The sequence below is a fragment of the Prionailurus viverrinus genome, chromosome A3 (assembly GCF_022837055.1).
Source record: "Prionailurus viverrinus isolate Anna chromosome A3, UM_Priviv_1.0, whole genome shotgun sequence".
Classification (NCBI taxonomy): Eukaryota; Metazoa; Chordata; class Mammalia; order Carnivora; family Felidae; genus Prionailurus; species Prionailurus viverrinus.
Window position 1 is genome coordinate 19169071 of NC_062563.1, and position 22816 is coordinate 19191886.

Consider the following 22816-nt stretch of genomic DNA (forward strand, 5'->3'; position numbering starts at 1 on the left):
GTGTAGGCATGTATATGAAAGCAACTGCAAGACACCTATGTGCAGCACTGCCAGAGTGACAGTGAGGAGACTGAGAACACCACGTTTTCCCTTATACTGGGACTCGGTTCCATTCTTCTCATCAACTCCAGTGGTGGTGGTTGTTGTTTGGGGGGGAAGGGTTGGAGAAGAGAGGGAGGGAAAGAATCCCAAGCAGGCTCTGGGCTGACAGGGGAGCTGGATCCCACGAACCGTGAGATCAAGACCTGAGCCAAAACCAAGAGTGAGACACTTAACTGAGCCACCCAGGTACCCCAACTCCGGTGTTTTGTTTTTTTTTTTAACTTCATTTATTTATTTTGAGAAAGACAGAGACAGCATGAGCAGGGGAGGGGTAGGCAGAGAGTGAGGGAGAGAGAGAGAGAGAATCCCAAGCAGGCTCCACACTGCCAGCTGTGGAGCCTGACCTTAGCCTTGATCCCATAATCTGTGAGATCATGACCTGAGATGAAACCAAGAACCCAGAGTCAGACGCTTAACCAATTGAGCCACCCACGCGCCCTCCAGTGGTTTTTAAATTTAGACTCCAAACTGTTTTTATAATTCTTCCTATTCCAGCATGTTCATCCTGAGGACTCACAGTAACTTCTCTACCATTTAAGTAAAATAAGAGATTCAGTGAATCACTCAACACTAAACCCCAGTTTAAACAGAAAGAGACCATATCCTTCAACAGGCTGATATCATCGGATCAACAACTATTACTGTAAATATGAAAACAGTAGTATTGTCCTTTTAGGCCTACATCAATGGCTCACCAATAAAATTAAGAAAAACATGTACCTAGACACCAAAATGACTTCTTTATGGCAGACTTGACTTATGAATTCAAGGTAGGTATCAATGGATAGTAAAATACGCTTGAAAAGGGGAAGGTGAAAATGTGCTAGAAATGTATGTAAGACAGGAAGGTAAACATCCATGTGCTGTGTGTGAAATCAAGCTCCCTCGCAGTTAAGAAGCACCTCACAGTACACTGTAAATGTGTAATTTTTAAAATTTCAGAAATAAAGCTCAGTTACTACAGCTTTCTTGAAGCTAATCTCTGGAATCAAGGACAGTTTCTCTGGTTTGAGGAGAGTATCAATTCATATTCCATAAATTTCATTATCACTATTACTGATTATATTTCTGAGTCCTGGTCTTTCAACACTAATTCCTTACATTACAATCCTAAATCCTTACAGCATTTTGCCTTTGTTGAAAAAGACTGAAAACTCCATTTAAAGTCATACCTAGTACAGCAAACGAACACCCCAGTTTCTAGGTCTTTTTGTGAAGAATCATCTGTTTAGAACAAACACGGGACTTCTGTTCTGACAGGTCAGTCCTGACAGAAAAGTGTGTTTAACTCAAGAACTGAAACTCCATACACCTACAAAGAGTAACCCTCAAAAACAGGGGGGCTCTTGGGTAAATAGGTCTTCACAGACAAGCCTGAGCATACCACAAGCACTTGTAACATGGTCTGTATGGGGGAAATGTGAAAAAATAAAACCCAGAGGGGATCTGAACCATTTTCCCCTCTCCACAATTACCAAAGTGAGGAAGATAAAGATCAAAGTTTTTCTGGTTTCTTTTCGGCAAGATTAACAAGTCTGCAGACCCTGCGGGGTGGGTAAGAGGGGTGGGGGGAGAAAAAAGTTCTTCATGTGTGCCTGGTGAAGTGTGTAACACTTTCAGTGGGATGCCAAGAGGAATACTAAAAATGAGAGTATCTTCCACTTAAGGTCCCTGACTATGCTGCCAGTGGCAGGCAGACACTGAGGACGAGAAAACTGACTTCAGAGTACAGTACGCAACCTACCATGAAAGGAAGAACGGGCAAGCTATCAGTTAAGAGGCCAATCATTTTTGTTCTCTACTTCTAAAAATTTAGTGTGCCAACAAGCAATGTGCTAAAGAAAGCACAAAATTTAACAATGTATGAGGATAGCATGCATTGGAGGCTGTAGTAAAGACAGCTCACCCCCAAACCAACCATCTTCAGTGAAAGACTAAGCAGTCCCACTTAAGCCAAAATAAGAATATAAAAATCAAAGGTCATGGTCTCTCGGGATTAATGTGTGGCAACACTGATAAGGATTTCAACCACAGAAGCAAAATGAGACTATTACACTCTTCAAGGGTTATCTAATTCCACACATACAAGGCTGGACTAGGACAAGAGAATGTCTGCTTCAGGGCCCAATAAAAGCCAAGGCTCCACAGGAAGGGGGAAGGCAGCAGGGAGCTAGTGATGACCAGGAAATAAACTTGTTCGTTCAGGAAACACTTAACTGATCACTACCTCACCATTCTCATGACTCCTAATAACAACCCCTAATTTACATAATCATTTCATTTTATCTTAAAACAGTCAACAGTCTATCTCTGAAAAACTCTGAAGAAAATAAAAACACACATCCTTTTGTTTCCTGACTCTGGCCCAGGATTCCTTTGCTCTGTGACTTTCTGTTTCTAGACTTTCCTTTTAACCCCACATATGCTCAAACCAACTATGCCAATTACATAGCTGTGTTGAGCATTTCTGCCACTTCAGCTCTGCTCCTCTCAGTCACCTCCCTGGTGACTGATCCTTCCCTTTTCCTCAGACATGCTGGGTTGGGGAGATTACTGTTCCAAATTACAAAAGCCACAGAGGAAATGCATACTAGTGGGTCTAAAACTCTACACACCAAACTATGAATGGTAGTTACTTCAGAGTTGGAAAGGAAAAACAAGAATGGGAAAAAGAACTCATTTTTTTCTAACTTGTACACCTCTGGATCATTCAAATTTTTTTCAACACAACTATAAATCATGTATAATTATACAGTAGTTAAAAAGTTGTAAGAGGGGCGCCTCTTGGGTGGTTCAGTCGGTTAAGCGTCCGACTTCGGCTCAGGTCATGATGTCACAGTTCGTGAGTTCGAGCCCCGCGTCAGGCTCTGTGCTGACAGCTCAGAGCCTGGAGCCTGCTTCACATTGTGTCTCCCTCTCTCTCTGCCCCTTCCCTGCTCATGCTGTGTCTCTGTCTCAAAAATAGATAAACATTAAAAAAAAAATTTAAAAAAAAAAGTTGTAAGAAATATCAGTATTAGGGGCACTTGGGTGGCTCAGTCAGTTGGGCGTCGGACTCTTCGTTTTGGCTCAGGCCATGATCTCATGGTTCGTGAGATCAAGCACCACGTCGGGCTCCACACTGACAAGCATGGGGTCTGCTTAGGATTCTCTCTCTGCCCTTCCCCCCATTCGTGTTCTCTCTCCCTCTCAAATAAATAGCTTAAAAAACATATCAGTATTAAAAATACTTGTTTATTTCAAAATTCTAAATAGCTAAATTTATTAAAAAATAAAATTTCCCAACCTAAGCACATTTCAGAAGTACCCTGTTACTACTATACTCCTCCCATAAAGAGTAAATCTTCACTCCCATTGTCAATGACACTTGTTTTCTTTTTTTTTTTTTTTCAATGTTTATTTATTTTTGGGACAGAGAGAGACAGAGCATGAACGGGGGAGGGGCAGAGAGAGAGGGAGACACAGAATCGGAAACAGACTCCAGGCTCCGAGCCATCAGCCCAGAGCCTGACGCGGGGCTCGAACTCACGGACCGCGAGATCGTGACCTGGCTGAAGTCGGACGCTTAACCGACTGCGCCACCCAGGCGCCCCGACACTTGTTTTCTTAATTACAACCCTAGATATTTTGATACGCATTGTTTCCTAATCTGAAAGACATTAAACAAAAAGATGTATCATTGATTATTGTTCTTGGCATCTTTCTTTTCCCCTATCCTAAGATGTTTTACTGATCACTTTTCTAAGACCGTTCCTTTCATATTTACGTTAAAAGACCTTTTTTCATATTAAGAATCTCAGTCCTCTGCAAGTATTTTCCCTTATGATTGTTTTTAATGCCATGAATTTGTCGGCCATATGCAACATTTTAATTTCGATAGACCAATTTTATAAATCGTTTCCTTATGGCTCTGGTTATATATCCTGCTTCAAAAGGTCTTCGTTATTCTACAATTATAAAATATTCATCCAGATTTTCTTGTGGAGTTTATTTTTTAAACCTATAAATAGGCAGTTTCCTGAACCTGATTTATAGAATAATCCATCTTTTCTCTATCATTTTGAATGCAACTTTCTTCATATGCCAATTCCTCTAACACACACACACACTCTCTCTCTTTCTCTCTCTCTCTCTCTCTACTTCTGTAGTTCATTCTGTTCCAGGGTGGGACCAAATTTTGACAACCAGTACGTTGAAATGTAGTTAATGCTTTCACTAGGATGTTTGCTAGGACCTAGAAAACTTATTTCAGCACGTTATTCTGGAAAGATTTAAGTACTTTCCTCCTCCTTCAAATATCAGGCTATTAAATTTTAATAACACTTTTGTTCAGTTAGGCCGTGGAACCCAAGAGTGGACACTGTAACCAGGGCTGCCATGTTACCATTTCCACTTCTGTTCCTCTTCTTTCTTCGGCTTCTTTTTCTTGCTATCTGGCTCAGGAACTTTTTTATCTTTATCTTTATTCTTGGGTTTTTTCAATTTACCATCCTACAAAGAAACATGGTGAGAAAGCACTTAAGTAAGTACCAATCACATTTTTAGAAGTAGTTCTGAGGGGCCATTAGGAAGAAAAACTGGAACCACGGAATATTACAAGTGGAGAGGTTCTTAAATCCAATCCTCTCAATTTAATAAGTGAATGAAAATTTACTGGTCCTTTTCTCTAGAGCAGTATTTCCCAAAACTCCCTGACAAATGATTACCTAAGAAAGTAGTTAAAAACATTCACCATGCATGGAAGAGTCTAGGAAATTATACGTATATTTTTTAGCCTCAGAGGAATGTTTAGGAGAGCACTGTTAATAGAGAGGAATCCCAATGTATTACACTCACTTGTTTTTAAACCTCTCCCAACACCATCAAATAATGGGTATAGGCCTTGTATTAGACACTTACTATACAATTTGAAAGGAAATTCCTGATGGAGTCTAGTGGGGGAATATTAACTATCACTGTTGCTTGCATATAGAGTCACGAAGCAATAAACAAGTATTTGAGAGGTCCTAAAATGATCACCAACTTCTAGTACAGTAATGTATTTCTCTATGGCTCTTCTTTGAACTGTGACCCTAGATGAGCTGTCATTGTGGCACAAACATAAACAAATACAACTCAGTAACACAGGAGATTAATCTCAAAACACACACATCCAGTAAAAAGTGTGTTATTCAACAGGTGGGGGTCCTGCTCCACAGGATCTAAACTCTTAAAGAATATTTTCCTTTGTCCTACCTATCCAAGATAACTTCTTACTCAGCAAGTTTTATGTAGCTCTGACAGGTGGTTTTGAGTCCTCTTAAAATCAATTACAGAATGGCAGGGCTTGAATCAAGACCTTTATCGACAGTTTGACCTTTTCCAGTTATAATCAAGGAAAACTCCAAAACAGGGTTTGGTCACTTGTTCAAGGTCCTATATAGCTGCTATTACCAGAAAAATAATAGTGTGACTCATGGGAATGACTGGAATATATAAACATCCTAGGACTACATGACAGGATATAACTATCAGGATAAACTCAGAATTTTTTTAAAACTCTTTTTTTAATGTTCATTTATTTTTGAGAGAGGGAGAGACAGAGAAACAAAGAGACAGAGCATGAGCGGGGGAGGGGCAGAGACAGGGGAAGACACAGTCTGAAGCAAGCTCCAGGCTCTGAGCTGTCAGCACAGAGCCTGACGCAGGACTCGGACCCATGAACCGCGAGATCATGACCTGAGCTGGAGTCGGACATTTAACTGAGTCACCCAGGCGCCCCAAACTCAGGATTTTAAAGCAAATGATTTTTGGGCTAGAAGGAAGGGGAAGGACTATGATACCAAACTATTTTAAAATAGGAATGGAGAATATAAATGTATGTTTGGGAGGAGAAAGTACTAGAGGATCATATAATCCAGATAATGTTTACTATTTAGCCTGAAACACACCACAGGAAAGGGAAATGTTTTTCAGTTAAGACATTCTCCCTACAGCTTCTGAACACGCAAGCAGATGGTCCCATCAAGAAACCACTGGCTACACTGTATGTTTTCAAGCCTCAAAATGGGATAATCAGTCACTGAGAGACTTCCCAACAATTCCCAGAAATGAAACAAAACCACAGCCAATTAGTGAGGTTTCAGGACTGCTTCTGCCATCTAGGGTACTGGCCATAATAAGACTGTGTATTAACTCTAGGTCTTTCAGCCTGTGTGTTTTTTTTCCTCCCCTGTAGGGAGAGGGTTGCTGAAAAGGACAATAAAAAAATAAAGTTAAGCGTCCTTTTTTCCAAACGGTTTAAAGCAGTTATTACTACCTCCTTCTAAACTGTGAAAAAGGTATTATTTTACATTAGTGCAGCAAAGGCCTAAAAAAGCAGTACAGAAAGCATCGAAAAGCTAAAGTTGTGTGTATTTCTTTACCCACTAGTCTGTACTGATAATGTACACAAAAGTGGGGTGACTACCACAACCACTCAGCATTTCACTCTCGATTCCTTGAGAGGGTGCTCATAAGCTGACACTGCTAAGAACGGGCTAGCTGTCAGGAAAACCAGTTTCCTAACTTAGGACCTGATCATCTCTCTCTATGGCTCTCCTTCTCATTAATAATCTTAATGTGATTTCACTTCAGACTCTTCTCCCTCCCGTGGAGTTAAAAGGTCAGCAAAGACATGCAGGAGACAAGATAACATGGTAGCTAGTGTAATGGTTCTGGAATCAGAGTGCATGGGACTGAATCCTGGCTTTACTACTTAGTAGTAAGTAGGACTCAAGCAAATGATTCAGCTTCTCTATACCTCAGTCTCTGCATCTGTAAAATGGAGAGAGGATAGCAGCAGTATTTACCTCTTAAAGGTGATTGTAAGGATGAAATGAAATCAATCATTCATTTAAAGCACTAATAGTGTCTGACACACAGTAAGCATCTGTTATGTTTAATTTTAATTATTATAAATTTTACTACTACTATAATAGATTACACTCTTAAAACCCACTGCTCCTATTACTATCTTTACTGCTCATACTCTGATGTGCTAGTGACTTAATACCTGTGAATCCATCTTGCCCATGACCATGGCTAACCACAAACACAGCATAAGAGCCAAGAACTCATTCAACCCCTTCTGAGAATGCAAGATGTAAGACTCCGGTGATCTTCTAACATCTTTCACTTGAATTACTTGCTAATAACTCTTTAGTATAAGAAATAGGAAGTGTCAAAAGAAGGGACCATATTATTTTAAATCTACTACAAGCATAAAACCAAACCCCTAGAAAAGTACTTGTGATGAGCTGAGATGTTAAGGAAGGTGATAAGCCAGGAGAAGAAGGGAGGAAGAACATGTGTGTTCCAGACAGAGGGAACAGCATGTGCTACACAAAGCTGTGAAGCACAAAAGAATCCAGTGTGGAAAAGAAACAAAGGAATTCAGTGTGTCTGGAACAAGCTAAATTAGAGAAGAGGCACAAGATGAAGGGAGGTACCAGATGCAGGGGCCAGATCTGGAGGAGTTGTGGTAAAGAGCTTGGATTGCATCATATGTCCAAGCAGCACCCATTAAAGACCTTTAAACACGGAGAGTTACCCTAAGTAAGTGATGAGCAAGCTTTGTTAGATATGAGAGCACTAAAAAGCATTCTTAGGGAAAACTCTTCTGGGTTGTAAGCCAAAGTATGATTTCTTGTTAACACTTCCTCTGCAGGTATGAAGATGGTGTACTTTCTCCAAGAACATCAGCTAGCAGCAGAGCTATGGGCAGTCACCCACGAAGGCTAAGAAAGATCTTAAAACTTGCAGTGCCACAGCAACTGTTACACGTCTTTCTTAGCAGTTCCCCTACGAAAGACCAATAAATTCCTAAAATTCACCTGCCTTCAAAAGCTGTCTTATGGAAAACTCCCTATTCCAAACCCAAGCCTCCAAGGGCCACAGTCTCTTTACTAACCTCTTCTTCCTCCAGTTTTCGTTTCTTCTCTTTCTTGAGATCTTCTGTTTTAATTTTCTTAGGTTTATAATCAGCACTACAAAGGGGAACATGAACATGCAATTAACACAACTTTGACTCAGTAGTTCTCACCAACAGGATCAGGACCTCCAAACTCCTCTTGGAGGCTTCCAAAGCAGGCATGACTATTATTCTTGGCTGGGGATTGATTCCACAGTCAGAACCGGAATGGAGAAAGTCAAGAAGGCCTAACAAGGACTAACAGTTATAGTCCTACATAGAACAAAACATTTATATTATATACAGGCCTGGAAGAGATGGGGGATGGAGGGCTATCTACAGAAACAGACACCACTAGAAGATGAAAGTCTGGGGACCAAATGCCCAGCGCAACAACAGCTACCACAAAGTAATACCTACCTGGAAAGGGGAGGAAAGAAATACTATATGCATTCTAAGTGAATACAAATGAGTTCACTAAGTATTTTCCCTCCTCCCTTTCCACCCACTTTCTATCATAAATCTTTTATAGATTCCTGGAGTATAAGAAGATATACAAGATTGAAATTATAATGAGGAGAACTTAACCTCACTGAATCTGAGAAAGAGGTACACACAAGCCTCAAATAATTGTTTTAAGAGCAATTTTATTATCTCTATACACTGAAACTTCACTTAGAATGCATGGACAGGCACACACACACACACAAAAAAAACCCAAAAAAGAATGCATGGACAGGCACAGAACCTAGGAAAAATTGCTTTAACAGTAAAAACTTATCTGTGGTAGGAGATAATAAATTTAAAGTAACTTGAATAATTTAAATGTTCTTGATGAACTCTATATTATTCGAAATTTGTACAATAAACAGGCATTACCTTTTTAAATATGAAAAAATAAAAAGATAAGTATTTCTGCATTAAGCATCAGTCAGGTACACTACTTATTTGCTTAGCAAAGCCTACATTTATAAATCAAAGATGACTAAGCTGCCCAGACCATTAATCACAAATTCCAAATGACTAAAGTCAATCAATGCCATTTTTCTGCAAACTGGAGAGACATACATCGCATTTACTGTTTAAACAAATCCTTTTTTGTTTCCAAAAATCAAGGAATAAGAAATACTCACTCATCCTCTTCTCGAGGTCTCTTTAATGGCTTTATATCCTCTTTAGGAGGAGCAAAATAGCCATCATCTTCAGGTTCATCTTTAATTCGTGGTGGACTGAAGAGGGAAAAAAGACTAGTTAATGAGACTGGTATGTCTATAGTTTGTTAAGTACTGCAAAGTAGGGATAAATCATCTCACTGAGAAGTAGTTAATACAAGGATAACAACATGCACTTGTACAAATTATAAAGGTTTTCACTTCCTTACACTTAATTCTCACTACTGTGAGAAGTAGAAGAGTAGAAGTATCTACTGTGAAGTAGGCAGTATTGCCCGCCATTTTACAGGTGAACAGGCAATATCAAAATCTGGGATCAGGACTCCTTAATCTAAGTCAGTATTCTTTCCTACTGCATCTTCGCGGTCTTTGCCAGCATGACCCAAACCACAACATGAACATGTATCTAAACCCACCAATGATGCAAACTGATTATTCTAGTACCAAAAGCTAAATACAGCTTTTATAAGGAAGGGAATAAAAATTTATTTCTCGAACTTGTATCTTAAGATTCTAATGGAAAATAACCTTAGTTACATGGAAAAATAACTAAGCTCACATTACAACAAAAGAAGTGCATGTGCTAAATGACAAGAAACTGCAGTTATTCCAAGCCAAATCTATTCATTGTTCAACTTCCTCCCAGAGTTTACTTACTTTATACACAGGAGAGTGCCTTGCCCTATTTTTGTTAAGACTTTTTGCCTTCTGAATACAAAAAGATGATTCTCTTAGACAACTATTTTGAACCAGAAATAGGAAGGAACAAGTTAAACACACACACACACACACACACACACACACACACACACACACACAAAACCGTGGGACCAGCAATCACCAAACCTTGGGATGTTCCCTGGCCTAAGTCAGCAGAACCTCACAGTTCACAGACAGAAGCAACAACAAAGCTAACTCAGTACAGGGAATGCCTCCCAACATGAAACCATCTGTTTCTAAGGGCTCCAAGAGATAAGCATCCAGAGTCAGCTGCCAAGAACACTCAAGATATTCACAGGGTTTCAATGCTACCACCCCCCAATTCCCCAAGCATACTGGATCCACTTGCTTGTAACAGAATCTGAATGTTTAAAGAGATCAGTTTTTCTTCCTTACACCTGCACACTCCTCAAATGCCAATCTCTATAGCTGCTTCTCCTCACCACGGAAATTACTAACATAGTGTCAAGAGTCCAGTATCTCCAAACACTGCACCAGAAGGAAAGAAACACTGTCATTCACCCAACTAGTTAAGTAAATGCTAGATCCTAGTACTATCACGGGTGAAGTTAACAACATGTGGGCAGGGTTACTAGGCCTGAAGGAAGCACTTGTAAAACAATTTACTGTAAAACTGTGTTCCACCCAGTAAAGTATCTGGATTGGTCCACAAAAAAAACCTGCAAGCTAGCAAGCAGTCTGGCAAAGTGAATGGAAGGCTGCCTGGAAGGCTGTGTTCCTGATCTTCTAACATGGAATTTCTGAAACTGAATCCTGGACTACACACCAAGTCCAGAGAGTCTATTCGTATCTTAGTGTTAGTTTAATGAAAGTCCTAGGTGGTCTCTTGGCAGCAAATAGCTACCCTGTACTCACTGTGAGAAATCAGAACACCTAGGGAAGCTTTCAGCTCTAATGCTTCTTGACTTGTATTATTCTGCATTCCTAGAACAGTTACAAAATGTGCCTGAAGAGGGCACCTGTTTCTCCTAGTCAATGGACTCAGAGTACACAGCAGAATTTTCAAAACTGTTCTCAAACGAAACTGAAAGTTCGAAGTTCCAAGGAGGCAAAATTCCCCAACACTGTGCTCTAGTTAATATGCAAACCCTTCCACCAATTCTCAGAAAAACCATTCTGTCATTCAATAGAACAAATGAGAATATATGACCATAAACTTTTTATTTTTTGAAACCAGAGGGGACTTTCATGTTTTTTTTAGGGAGCTAAGGTTGATGAAGAGAATCAAAATGGTAAAAACAGTACAGGAAAACCAAACTCGAGAGTGCATTTTCCTCTTCTTCTTGAAAAGAAATCGTGTATCTCTACTCAAATCTACACCAATCCCTAAAACATATATCAAGTAAGCTTCTACAGATGAGCCTCAGAATACAGTAGTGCCCCCTTATCCACAGGGGATATATTCCAAGACCCTCAGTAGATGCCTCAAACCGCAGAGTACTGAACCCTATATATGCAATGTTTATTCCTATACATACATACTTGCAATAAAATTATAAGTTAGGCACAGCTAGAGATTAATAATGAAACAGAACAATTATAAAACACTTTAATAAAAATTATTTATGTGAATGTGGTCTCTTCCTCACTAAAAATATCTTACTGTACTATACTCATCCTTCTTGTGCTGATGTGAGATGATAAATGCCTATGTGATAGGATGAAGTGAGGTGAATGATGTCGGCACTGTGCGTAGCATTAAGGCTACTACCGCCCTTCTGACGGTATGTCAGGAGGATCATCTACTTCCTGACTGTGGCTAAATGAAACCACAGAAAGCAAAACTGTGGATAAGGGGGGATTACTGTATTACTAAGGAGGAATTCAGAGTAGAGTTTTCTTCAAGAAATCCATAATTACTACTGACTGAATATGAAGTTTCTTTTTGGGGGTGATGAAAATGCTCTGAAATTAGAAAGTGGGGTAGGGGGAGGCTGTACAACCTTGTGAATACACTAAAAACCAATAAACTGTAAACTTTTTTTTTTTAAGAAATTTTTTTAATGTTTATTTTTCAGAGGTGGGGAGGGGCAGCGAGAGAGGGAGACACAGAATCTGAGGCAGGCTCCAAGCTCGGTCAGCACAGAGCCCAATGCGGGGCACAAACCCACAAACTGTGAGATCATGACCTGAGCCAAAGTCAGACGCTTAATCAACTGAGCCACCCAGGCACCCAAACTGTACACCTTTAAAGGGTGAATTTTATGGTATGTAAATTATATCTGAATTTTTAGAAATTTCTTCCTGTCAATTTTCTCCACTGAAAATAGCCTTCTGGACAATGTGCTGGTCAGTTTCACTAAATGACACTTTGGAAATGCTTAGATTGGCTTAGAGCAAGTCCTCTCACTACTGACCTCCTTGGGAACCTAGAGGTGGGTCAAGTCAGTATATTTTATTTAAGTTCAGACAACACTACAACATGCATAGCTGGCCAAGAAAAAGAACAGCCAAGGTAGCAGAGGAGTCTTACCTAGAGAAGCCATTTTCCTTCTCCTTTTTTATTTTTGCATCCCCAGAGGCTCTAACCTGAAAATAATAGTAACTGGTTAGTACCTTGACAGGACTAAATTTGAAGAAGCCTCGCTCTGATTTGAGAACATGTGGTCTCAATTCTTGATCACAGACGGACTTATTATTAGCAAAACTGAACAGGTGAACTAAAGGTCTTGACATTTTCCTAAGACTCATTTTTTACAGTTCTTCAGGGTGAATTATCCAATTTACTAAGAAATGTTTCCCTTCAAAATGACAGTTTTTTATCATTAAATGATGGCAGGTCCCCCTCCCACAATAAATATACTCCACCTCTCAAGGATTTGCCCTTGGCAGTGTGCAGAGAAAATAAAAAACAAAACAAAAGGTAAAGATGAAGGACAATGAGCAAGAGGTGAAAGAAGGTGTAATTTTCATTACATTCTCTTTCATATTGTCTGAATTTACCAAGTACCAACACTATTTTCTCAGAAACTAAAATAAAAATGACTTTTTTTTAATGATTTACCACTCATTTGCAGCCAGATGAGCCTAGCCATTTTGAGAAGGCCTGTACTGGTTACGGAACCAAAAGCCACAAAGGGCACCAGCATCACTAAGTTTTCACTCAGGAAGGACCTTCATTCAACAAAAGACCAACATGGCATTATGCCTTCTCCCAAAAACAGAATTATTTTCCCCACGAAAGAAAGCTGACATTTCCAGAAACTCTACATTCTTCATTTATCCATATGCCATTTAAAGTAAGATAACGATATGGATAGATTTGGTGCTGTGAAATTCAGTGGTAAAGGGCTTTGGTCTTCATTGCTTAAGACTGTGACTGACGCCGAAGTCTACTGACAGAGACCTTTTCACTCAAAGGCCAAGGGATTTTACTATGCAATGAAGGTACTTTCATTACCTGCTTTTATAGATAAAGAAAATGAAAAGTACATCTCACAGCTCTTCCTTCCTCATTGGAAAGAAAGTTCTGTACCTTTTCCTCCTTTCGTTTTTCCTTGTCTCTGTCTTTGTGTTTGTCTTTATGCTTTTCTGAACTTCCATCTTTGTGTTTGGTTTTCTCCTTCTCTTTGTGTTTCTTTTCAGAATCTTTATGTTCACTGTAAAAAGAAAAAAAAAGAAAAGAAAGAGTTAGCCCAGAGTAGGGACCACAAGGGTTCATTTCACAAGATCAACTCACAAGATACCCTAAGATGACATGAAACCATGGAAACTTATAATGCTTTAAACAAACAATCCTGACAGAAGGTTCAAGTAGAAGCTCTTGGCTACTGTACTTTCTTTATTCTTGTTTGATGTTTTTATGTTTTCGAAGGAGCAAAGAAACCAAAGAGAAACACAGTCATTCTAAACATACCAGGACTTTTTGTTAAGTGACTAATAATATACAGACTGGGCTTCTACAATAGTCTGCCAGCAAAAACTATGATGGAAGCTCCAAACTGAGCAATCACATCTGAGGTGAGAGGGTAGAAACAAATGACACAAAAATGCATTTGGTGACTATGTACACCCAATGACAGCCCAACACAGTAGATGTTTCCTGCTAGCTTAACTAGGAAAGGCTCGTCCCTTCTAAAAAAAAATTTTTTAATGTGTATTTATTTTTGAGAGGGAGGGAAGGAGGGAGGGAGAGGGGGAGGGAGAGAGACAGAGCCCGTGCACGTGAGCACACGCGTGCGGGGGGGGGGGAAGGGCAGAGAGCGTAGGGGGCCGACAGGACAGAGGATAGGAAGCAGGCTCTGCGTTGACAGCACAGAGCCTGATGTGGGGTCCGAGCTCACGTACCATGAGATTATGACCTGAGCCGAAATCAAAGTTGGGCGCTTAACCGACTGAGTCACCCAGGTGTTCCAAGGCTGGTCCCTTCCAGAGGTGGCTTATAAACCCTGCAATAAGAAAAGACCTAGCTAAAAGCAAAGACATATCCTGTGCTAAATGTTTAAAGCCTTGCTTTTAAAGGGGTTTGTAGACGGGGAACCTTGGTGACTCAGCTGGTTAAGCGTCCGACTTCGGCTTAGGTCATCATCTAGTGGTGAGTTTGAGCCCCACATCAGGATCACTGCTGTCAGTACAGAGCCCACTTCAGATCCTGTTTCCCACATTCTACCCCTCTCCTGCTTGTACTCTCTCAAAAATACATAAAATATTTTTTTTAATTCATTAAAAAATTAAAGGGTTTTGTGGACATACTGGTAACCACTGTAAAGGAACTGCTCCTCTGGAAAACTAAATATGACATTACAAAGCAAGAGCCATTAGAATGTTCATACCCTAGGAGCACCTGAGTGGCTCAGTTGGTTGAGCATCTGACTTCGGTTCAGGTTGTATTCTTGGGGTTCGTGAGTTCAAGCCTATGGGACTCACTGCTGTCAATGCAGAACCCGTTTCGAATCCTCTTTCCCCCTGTCTGCCCCTCCCCCACTTGCACTCTCTCAAAAATAAAAACATTTAAAACAATGTTCATACCCTAGGATCTAGATCCTGGAAGTTTCTCTTTGGGAAATAACATTGCATAAAGATGTTATGCAGCTATCGTGCTATAATTTGTAAGCCCTACAGATATATACATACAATGCCTATGACCACAGATGGAAAAAAGGAATATATAAAATGAGTGCAACTATATAAAAGCATGCATGTGGATAAAAACTAAAGTGGCAATAAGCAAAATCACATATTTAGGGTGGCAGAACATCAGACGACCTAGATGAGTGTTTTCTTCAGTGCGCTGGGCAGGTAGTTTATGAAACTTGTTTACTGCACCAACCAATATATTCCACAAGTTAACAAAAGGAGGGTGAACTCAAGTGCTATGCATTGGGGAGCCCACCTTAGACACAGGAAGCTGGCAGCAACCCCATCTCACAGGGACAGTCAGGCCTATAGGTAGCATCGGCTCCTGCCTACCCTGCCACCACACACTGAATTTCCCATCTGTCATATTTAGCCTCAGCCCAGAAAAAGATTTTACCAACAATGATCTCATTAGGCTATGTTCATCCCATGGGGTTTGTTCTAAAGAGATTTGGCCAGCACACCTGGGTACATAAAAGGCCAAAAGGGAGAAACAAATGATGGCATCCAGTTAGGGGAGAGGCGCAGAAACTGGATCAAAAGGGCATCTTCTGTCACACACATCTCTTTGTTTGAAAGAAGCCTCAACTCGAGGTAGGCATTTGGGTGATAAATAAGCAAAAGCTTTATGAAATCTAGCCAGGAGGACAGAGGAACTAGTAGGAACAGGACTACAGGCTTAGGAAGATCCAGGAACTGTCAGATAAAAGAAAATGATGTCAACTTCCACTTGTTTATATACTCCTCCCTCTGTTGCTCTCATTAGGTTGTTACTTAGATGTGCCACAAAATGAAGTAACAAGTTTCTCCATAGGCAAACTTTCTGTTAACTCATGAAGGCTGAGCCCAGTTCAGTGTACTTGGAGGCATATGGTGACAGTGTCCCACCATGCTTCTTGTGCTCAGCATGATAACAATGTCACCTCCACTTAGTGTATTCTCCTAACTGGTTTTTACCAAGATGCAATGTTTTACCAAAATATTATTCTTTACTTTGTACAAAAACAGCTCCCGACTCCCTTAACACTCTTACTTCCAGTTCTCTCCCACTTTAGACTAACCAAAGAGCAAAGATGCCAAGATTGCCATGAATTCTTCAGAAGCTTACACGTACAAAATCCCATTACAGCAAACCGTGTGAGGTTACTATTCCATTAGATGAGCACTGTAGTTTTAGTGCTTTTTAAACATTAATTATAAGAGGAATTAATGGCCATCTACACAAGTTTTTGCCTAAGAGCAAAAAATTTGGAACAATTACATCCATAATACCTATGGATAAATACCTCCCCCCACACACACACAGTAAGAAAAACTCCCCCTTTCCAAAGAAGCATTGTGCTTGGTATTCTCACATACATTTCATGCAATCCTCACCTGTGAGGTGGATTTTACTATCCTCTTAGACTGATGAAGAAACAGAGGAGTCAGTGTTTCAAAGTCTAATTCAAAGGTACAATGTTAGAAAGAAGGGAAGTTGGGATTTAATTCAGTATTTCCACCTCCAGTTCAAAGTACTTTCCACCAAATCAGTACCATTACATGTCCATGAAATTGATACCTACTACTTAAAGTAGACCGGTATTAGAGAAAGATGCATGGCCAGTCTGAGATTTGAAACACAAGTCAAAACTTTATTGTACCAACAAGGAGAAACTTTCTAGAATAGACATCTTGGATATCTGAAATGATAAGACCTTTGGGATAGTTGTTCCTTATTTTTTCTTCCCATGAAACTATAAACAGTTGATTTAGGAATCTAAGTTTAGGAACGCTCCATCTTCCTTTCCACTTTCCTTTCTTTCTCAATGAAAGCAATTCCTAGAAAGAACATCAGTCTGTTTCGCTAGGACTGGCTTTCTGGCCTTTTGGCCATCACAGCATGGGAACCTACCTGTAAGTGTACACACAGCCCTCCAGTTTTCAGCTTTGCTGTTCATTATCATACCAAACAGAGATCAAGGAAAAGAAGTCAGCAAACAACAAAGCAATGTGACAGTACCCAGGCCACCCCCAGGAAAGTGAAAAAAGTCAATGATACTTCCTCTGCCTACATAACGAGAGGGAAATCTATTCAGGAAATTCAAAGTACCGGCTAGGTAATACCCCTTTTATAAGTCATAATTAAACCAAAGACCAGAATGAGATGGGAACTACTGATGTGACTTTCCAAAAGAAACTCACTTTCTTCCATTCCCAATCGTTTAGATGCAAGAGAGCCAGTAAGGATTTTTATACTAAGTGAGCTCAGATGACAATTTAGGACTGTTAAAAATTAGAGTTTATGAATCCCTGAACACAAGGCTAACAAGTCTACTTGTCAGGTGCTGTTCCTGTCCCTGTGTCCAAAAACAGAGAACAGAGTACTGGAGTCCTACCCCCTCATCCATAACTCCCATGCTGGCAGGAGTGCTGGCAATGAGCAAGACCCAGTGTCAGTCTTTCCTGGGAATCTACCTGAAGTGGCAAATGCACGTGGGGTACAAAGACCTGTGATACAGAAGCATGTCTAAGGCTGCGCCACGGAAGGTTAGAAGCAGGATTAGGTCAGTGGTAGATAAATGGAGCCAATCTGGGATCAGTTAGACTGACTCATCATCACTGAGGATTTCCTAACATGTACCTCTTTTTCCAGAAGGCTTAAAACTAGTTTGATTTTCATGGTGGCTTAATGAGCAGCATCTTTTCCACTGATAGTGAGTTGATACAAATTCTGACCAGTGTAGAAGAGTTCATATGTTGACTGCTTGTCTTGAGAGAAATTACCTTCATCTTTATTCTGATCCTTCCAACTTTTCCACACATAATAGACACAATGTCAGGGGCACCTGGGTGGCTCAATCAGTCATAAGCATCTGCCTCTCGGTTTCAGCTCAGGTCATGATCTCGCAGTTTTGTGAATTTAAACCCTGCATCGGGGTCTGCGCTGGCAGCACGGAGCCTGCTTGGGATTCTCTCTCTTCCTCTCTGCCCCTCCCCCACTAGCATGGTCTCTGTCTCTCTCAAAATAAATAAACTTTAAAAAAATAGACACAATACGTCAAAGTCACAAAATAGACTTTAATATACTGGCCAATTCAGAGGCAGTGAACAGATGACTGAAACACTGAAGAAATTTCAGTGGGGTGACATAAGAGACATCAACTAGGAGAAAGGCTTACTACTGATCATAGTAAGAAACCCAAATATAAGAAAAAAATGCGTTTTAAGAATGAGTTTAGTCTGGAGGAGCCTGGGTGGCTCAGTCGGTTAAGCGTCTGACTTCAGCTCGGGTCATGATCTGGCGGTTCGTGGGTTTGAGCCCCACGTCAGGGTCTGCACTGATAGCTCAGAGCCTGGAGCCTGCTTCGGATTCTGTGTCTCCCTCTCTCTCTGCTCCTCCCAGCTCACACTGTGTGTGTGTCTCTCTCTCTCAAAAATAAATAAATATTAAAAAAAAAAAAAAAGGAAAAAATTTAAGAATGAGTTTAGTCTGGGATATACTGAAGGCCAAAATACAGACAGTAGCTAACATTCCTAGAACTTCTGTAATGGTCACATTTTTGGATGAAATATTAATTTCACCATTAGAATCCTGGGAGAGAAAGCACCAATTATTGGCTAGGTACAGAAGCTGGCTCCTTGGCTTAGGGCTCCTGTCTGGGGTTTAGATCCACCACACTAGCAGAGCCTGGACAAGCAAAAGGCAATGCCAAAGAGAACAAATGGAAAGATTCAAAGCCACATCTCCAGATTCTACCAAAAAAAGTAACCCATGCTACACTATTTTTAAAGTGACAGTGAAACCTTTGGTCTGTACCTCCTGCTGGAGCTGAGTAGACAACAGAGAAGGTTGACCAGGGTTCTAAGGCACTGAGGCAGAAGTGTGGAAGTAGGGAGATGGCAGTAAGAAGCCAGGAGGAAAAAGTATTTTCCTTTTGTCCCGGGAAGGCACTTGGTACCTCTTTAGGGGAAAAAAACAACAAACTTGTGTCCGATATTCTGGGAAGCTAGGACGTTGGCAATGGGAAACCATTTAAATCTGTTAAAGAAAACAGAAACTGTCCTCTATCACCAATAAAAATATTTAACAGATGGGACATCTGGGTGGCTCAGTCGGTTAAGCGTCTGACTTTGGCTCAGGTCATGATCTCATGGTCCGTGAGTTCGAGCCCCACGTCGAGCTCTGTGCTGACAGCTCAGAGCCTGGCGCCTGCTTCAGATTCTGTATCTCTCTGCCCCTCCCCATCTTGCGCTGTCTCTCTCTCAAAAATAAACAAACAATAAAAAATATTAAAAAAAAAATTAACAGAACTAGTGCCATCCCCCCTTCCAAGCAGTTTAAATCCTCATAACAAAACTCTTGAGATAAGTATTAGTATCTCCATTTTACAGATGTGGAAACTGAGACACAGGAAAGTAACTCATCAAGGAATACTTCTAATGAGAGTCATAAAGATTTAAACTCAGGCAGTCTAGCTTGAGTCAAGCACTCAATCACTGTTATGTCACCTCTCAAAACAAAAAAGAAAGACTGCTAGGGACAGAAGGAGGCTTTCTATCTTCTGAGAATAGGACTTAGCCACTAATGGCTAAGAGAACAAACTCATCCCTGCTACTGGGCCATTTCTCAAGGAAGCAGAGCACAGCCAATGGGGAATTCCTATGGGAGAGCCTAGAGAGCTTCAAAGCTATGGAAGGAGGACATTCATGGCCCCTTCAAGGAAAGCAGGCAATTATGGCTTAAGTAGCGTTTGCTAAATAAAAAATTCCAGGTAAATTCAAAAGTTGTCTCTGGATCAAGAACCCAGCAGTTTCTGAAAGCTTCTAAGAAACGAAGATTTCCTCACTATTACAAGTTACTAAACAAATCATGAGAATTATCAAAACTTTGTATTGAATGGAATTTTAGAAAGTATTTATAGACCCCTCATACCATTTGTGGCTAAGTCCTGTATCTTCCTTTCTCAAGTGTTTTCAAATGGCTTCTAGCTCCCTTCAGAATTAAGTCCCAACTTTGCAAAATAACATTTAATAGTTTTGCTTCAAGCTGTTTTTTTGAGTCCCATTTTCTATCCCACCTTCTATTAACCCAAGGCCTACCTAAATGGATTCCTTCCAGAGCAAAGCACATTACAGCCTGTCCATGTTTGTATAAAACTCTTCTCGCTGTCTCATGTCATCTTTCTAGCCATCATCTTCCCTTGTCAAGACCTTAACAGTCTTTTTTAGTGGCTAGCTCAAATCCTCTTCCTACCATGAGATCTTTAAAAATAAATTACTACAGTTCATTATAATAGGGCTAGACAGAATTGAAAACTAGCGCTCCAAATTGGATGTTATCAATTAGCAACTACTAAACTAGATTCTAAGATTACGAAAACTGACAGCTCTACTTTATCTGAATGACACTCTACTAGGATTTAAGGTCACCGTCACCACCACCTCAATTATTTAGTATGTTAAACTTTCCAAAGACTTTTTATCTACCTAATTTCACTGACTTCTCCCCCCAACAAACCTGAAAGGCTTACCAGACCAATACTGCTATCAACAATTGACCAAAATGGAAAACAAGATCCAGAAAGAAATAAAATGGTTTGAATCAGGACACACAACTAGTAAATGTAGGACACACAGTAAATGATAGAACCTGGACTCTCAACTTCTATTTTTTGTGTGCTTCTACTATATAACATTGACTCCCACGTGAATGGTGGTGGTCCTTCAGTTTTGTTTCTCAACTACTCAACTTTACCTACCTACTTAGGTTTAACTGTCCCCCCCGACATGCTGATATAGGGATCTGCAGATAAGTGGCAGGGCGTTGGCAAATAGCTCACAAAAACGAAAGCAAAACGTCTTTTAAATTTGATTCCTTTAAGAAAACGTCCCCTGAGAAATGGATACTTAATCCCAGTGTATTTTCCTAAGATCATACATTCTCTCAATTCTAATTCAGGTAGAGTTTGAAACTGAGGAAAACAGAAACCAAAAGCATCCTTATCCTCACATGTTTCTCACACTGCACAGATTAGCACTGCCAACATGGCTGGAAAAGCGCTTCCCTTACTATTTCACAGCAAAGCTTTTCTATCTTCCCTGGCTTTCCACAAATTTGTCACTCCAGCCTGAGTGCCAGGCTTAAAATTGGCCAGAGACGCACAGTCAAAAACCAGCAGGGACTGGGGTGGGGGGAGGGACTCTAGCAGGAGGAATCTTGTTTTTAATGTATGATAGTCCTTTATTTCTAAAAACCAACCCCCCCTCAACACACACAATTGCTTTTAATAATGTTGTTTACATAACAGGTCCAGTATTAAAGATAATTTATGGCTAAGATTGTAACTTTTCAAGAAAGTATCCAGTGAGATCCCACAAGCCCAGTGATTCCTCAGCATCTAGAAAGAATATTCCTTTTGTTTCTTTTGACAAGATTTATATATATATATATATATAGATTTATATATATAAAATATATATGTTATATATATATTATAAAATAAAAATATAAATTTATATATATATATATATATTTTAAAACCTGACGGGCTCAATATTAATGCTAAAAGAAAGAAGCAGTGCCAGAGATAAATAATAGAATAAATTATTTTTATTTGACTTTGATATAAACTCCGTGTTATTACAGGCCAAAAAGGCAGTAGTCAGAGATGGGGTTTTCATAGGGTCGGAACTTAATGAGATTAATACTTCTATTACCAAAACTTTCAGGGATTTGGGGCCCAAAGAGAAGAGGCAGTGCCTGAAAGGTCTGGCATTTTAAAACCTGAGCTGCCAACCACTGCATATAAGAAAGAAGTGCTTGTGTTAACGCAGTTCAGCTATAAAACTAACCTTTCTCAGGGAGATTTTTTTCTTTTTACTAGAAGGAATAATGTAGTGGGGAAAAAACACAACTCAGAAGCCCTGGTCTCTCATCCTTGCTCTGCTACCACACCACCATGTGACTTCGGGCATGTCACCTCAGACTCTTGACCACACAAAGAGATAAGATGGAATGATCTTTCATACCCTCTCCCTTATTTTGTACCTTAAGTAAGAACAATACAGGAGAATGTATATGAATCAGATGGGATCTCCCGAGGGATGGGATGGGTCCACATCCCGTCCTGTCTCAGCAGAAAGGCTGGTTTCCCTTTCTCTGGCATTCCAAGTATGCAGCACATGTTACTGTGTGGGAGAAAGAGGTCTCCTGGACCTCCTTTGGGTCCTAAGTGTAGTCTGAGAAATAACTGATGCTAGTATCTAACAGAAAAGAAAAGACACAGAAACACATTAGTGTAAAACTTGTTTCCTTATAACACCAACAAAATCATGCCAAACTGATTAGCGAATATTGGAATCAAATGAAGTTTTAAGAAAACATGTTAATAAATCTTAATTATTCTGGGCTTTTGCTACAGAAGGAAAATGAAGAAACCCAAAACTACTAGAAAGATCAGAAGTCACTTAAAAAAAAAGGAACACAAAACTGAAACAGGGGCACACAGATGGCTCATCAGGTTAAGGGTCCGACTCTTGATTTCAGCTCAGGTCATGATCTCATGGTTCATGGGTTCAAGCTCTGAGTCAGGCTCCCCACTGACAGCACAGAGCCTGCTTGGGATTCTCTCTCTCTGCCCCTCCCCTGCGTGCATGCTCTCCTCAAAACAAATAAACTTTAAGAAAAAAAAAAAAAAAAAGGGAACACAGTGTACAGGATTTTAATGAAATATAAATATATAACCAATTCACTTGCTTTGTTGCAAAGAGGTAGTATGTCAGTAGAGGTCAAAACAGGAAGTATTTAGAAGTC

General features: G+C 40.1%; 1 protein-coding gene across 1 annotated transcript in view; it reads right to left on the reverse strand.

The window, feature by feature from the left end:
* TOP1 (DNA topoisomerase I) overlaps nt 1–22816 on the reverse strand; it is a 95208-nt gene that overhangs the window by 35881 nt on the left and 36511 nt on the right. Inside the window, exons 4-8 of the mRNA XM_047852436.1 lie at nt 13421–13544; nt 12419–12474; nt 9166–9261; nt 8033–8108; nt 4487–4593 (exon numbers count right to left, since the gene is read on the reverse strand). Coding sequence (XP_047708392.1) covers nt 4487–4593; nt 8033–8108; nt 9166–9261; nt 12419–12474; nt 13421–13544 — 459 coding nt within the window. The remainder of the gene's footprint in view (nt 1–4486; nt 4594–8032; nt 8109–9165; nt 9262–12418; nt 12475–13420; nt 13545–22816) is intronic.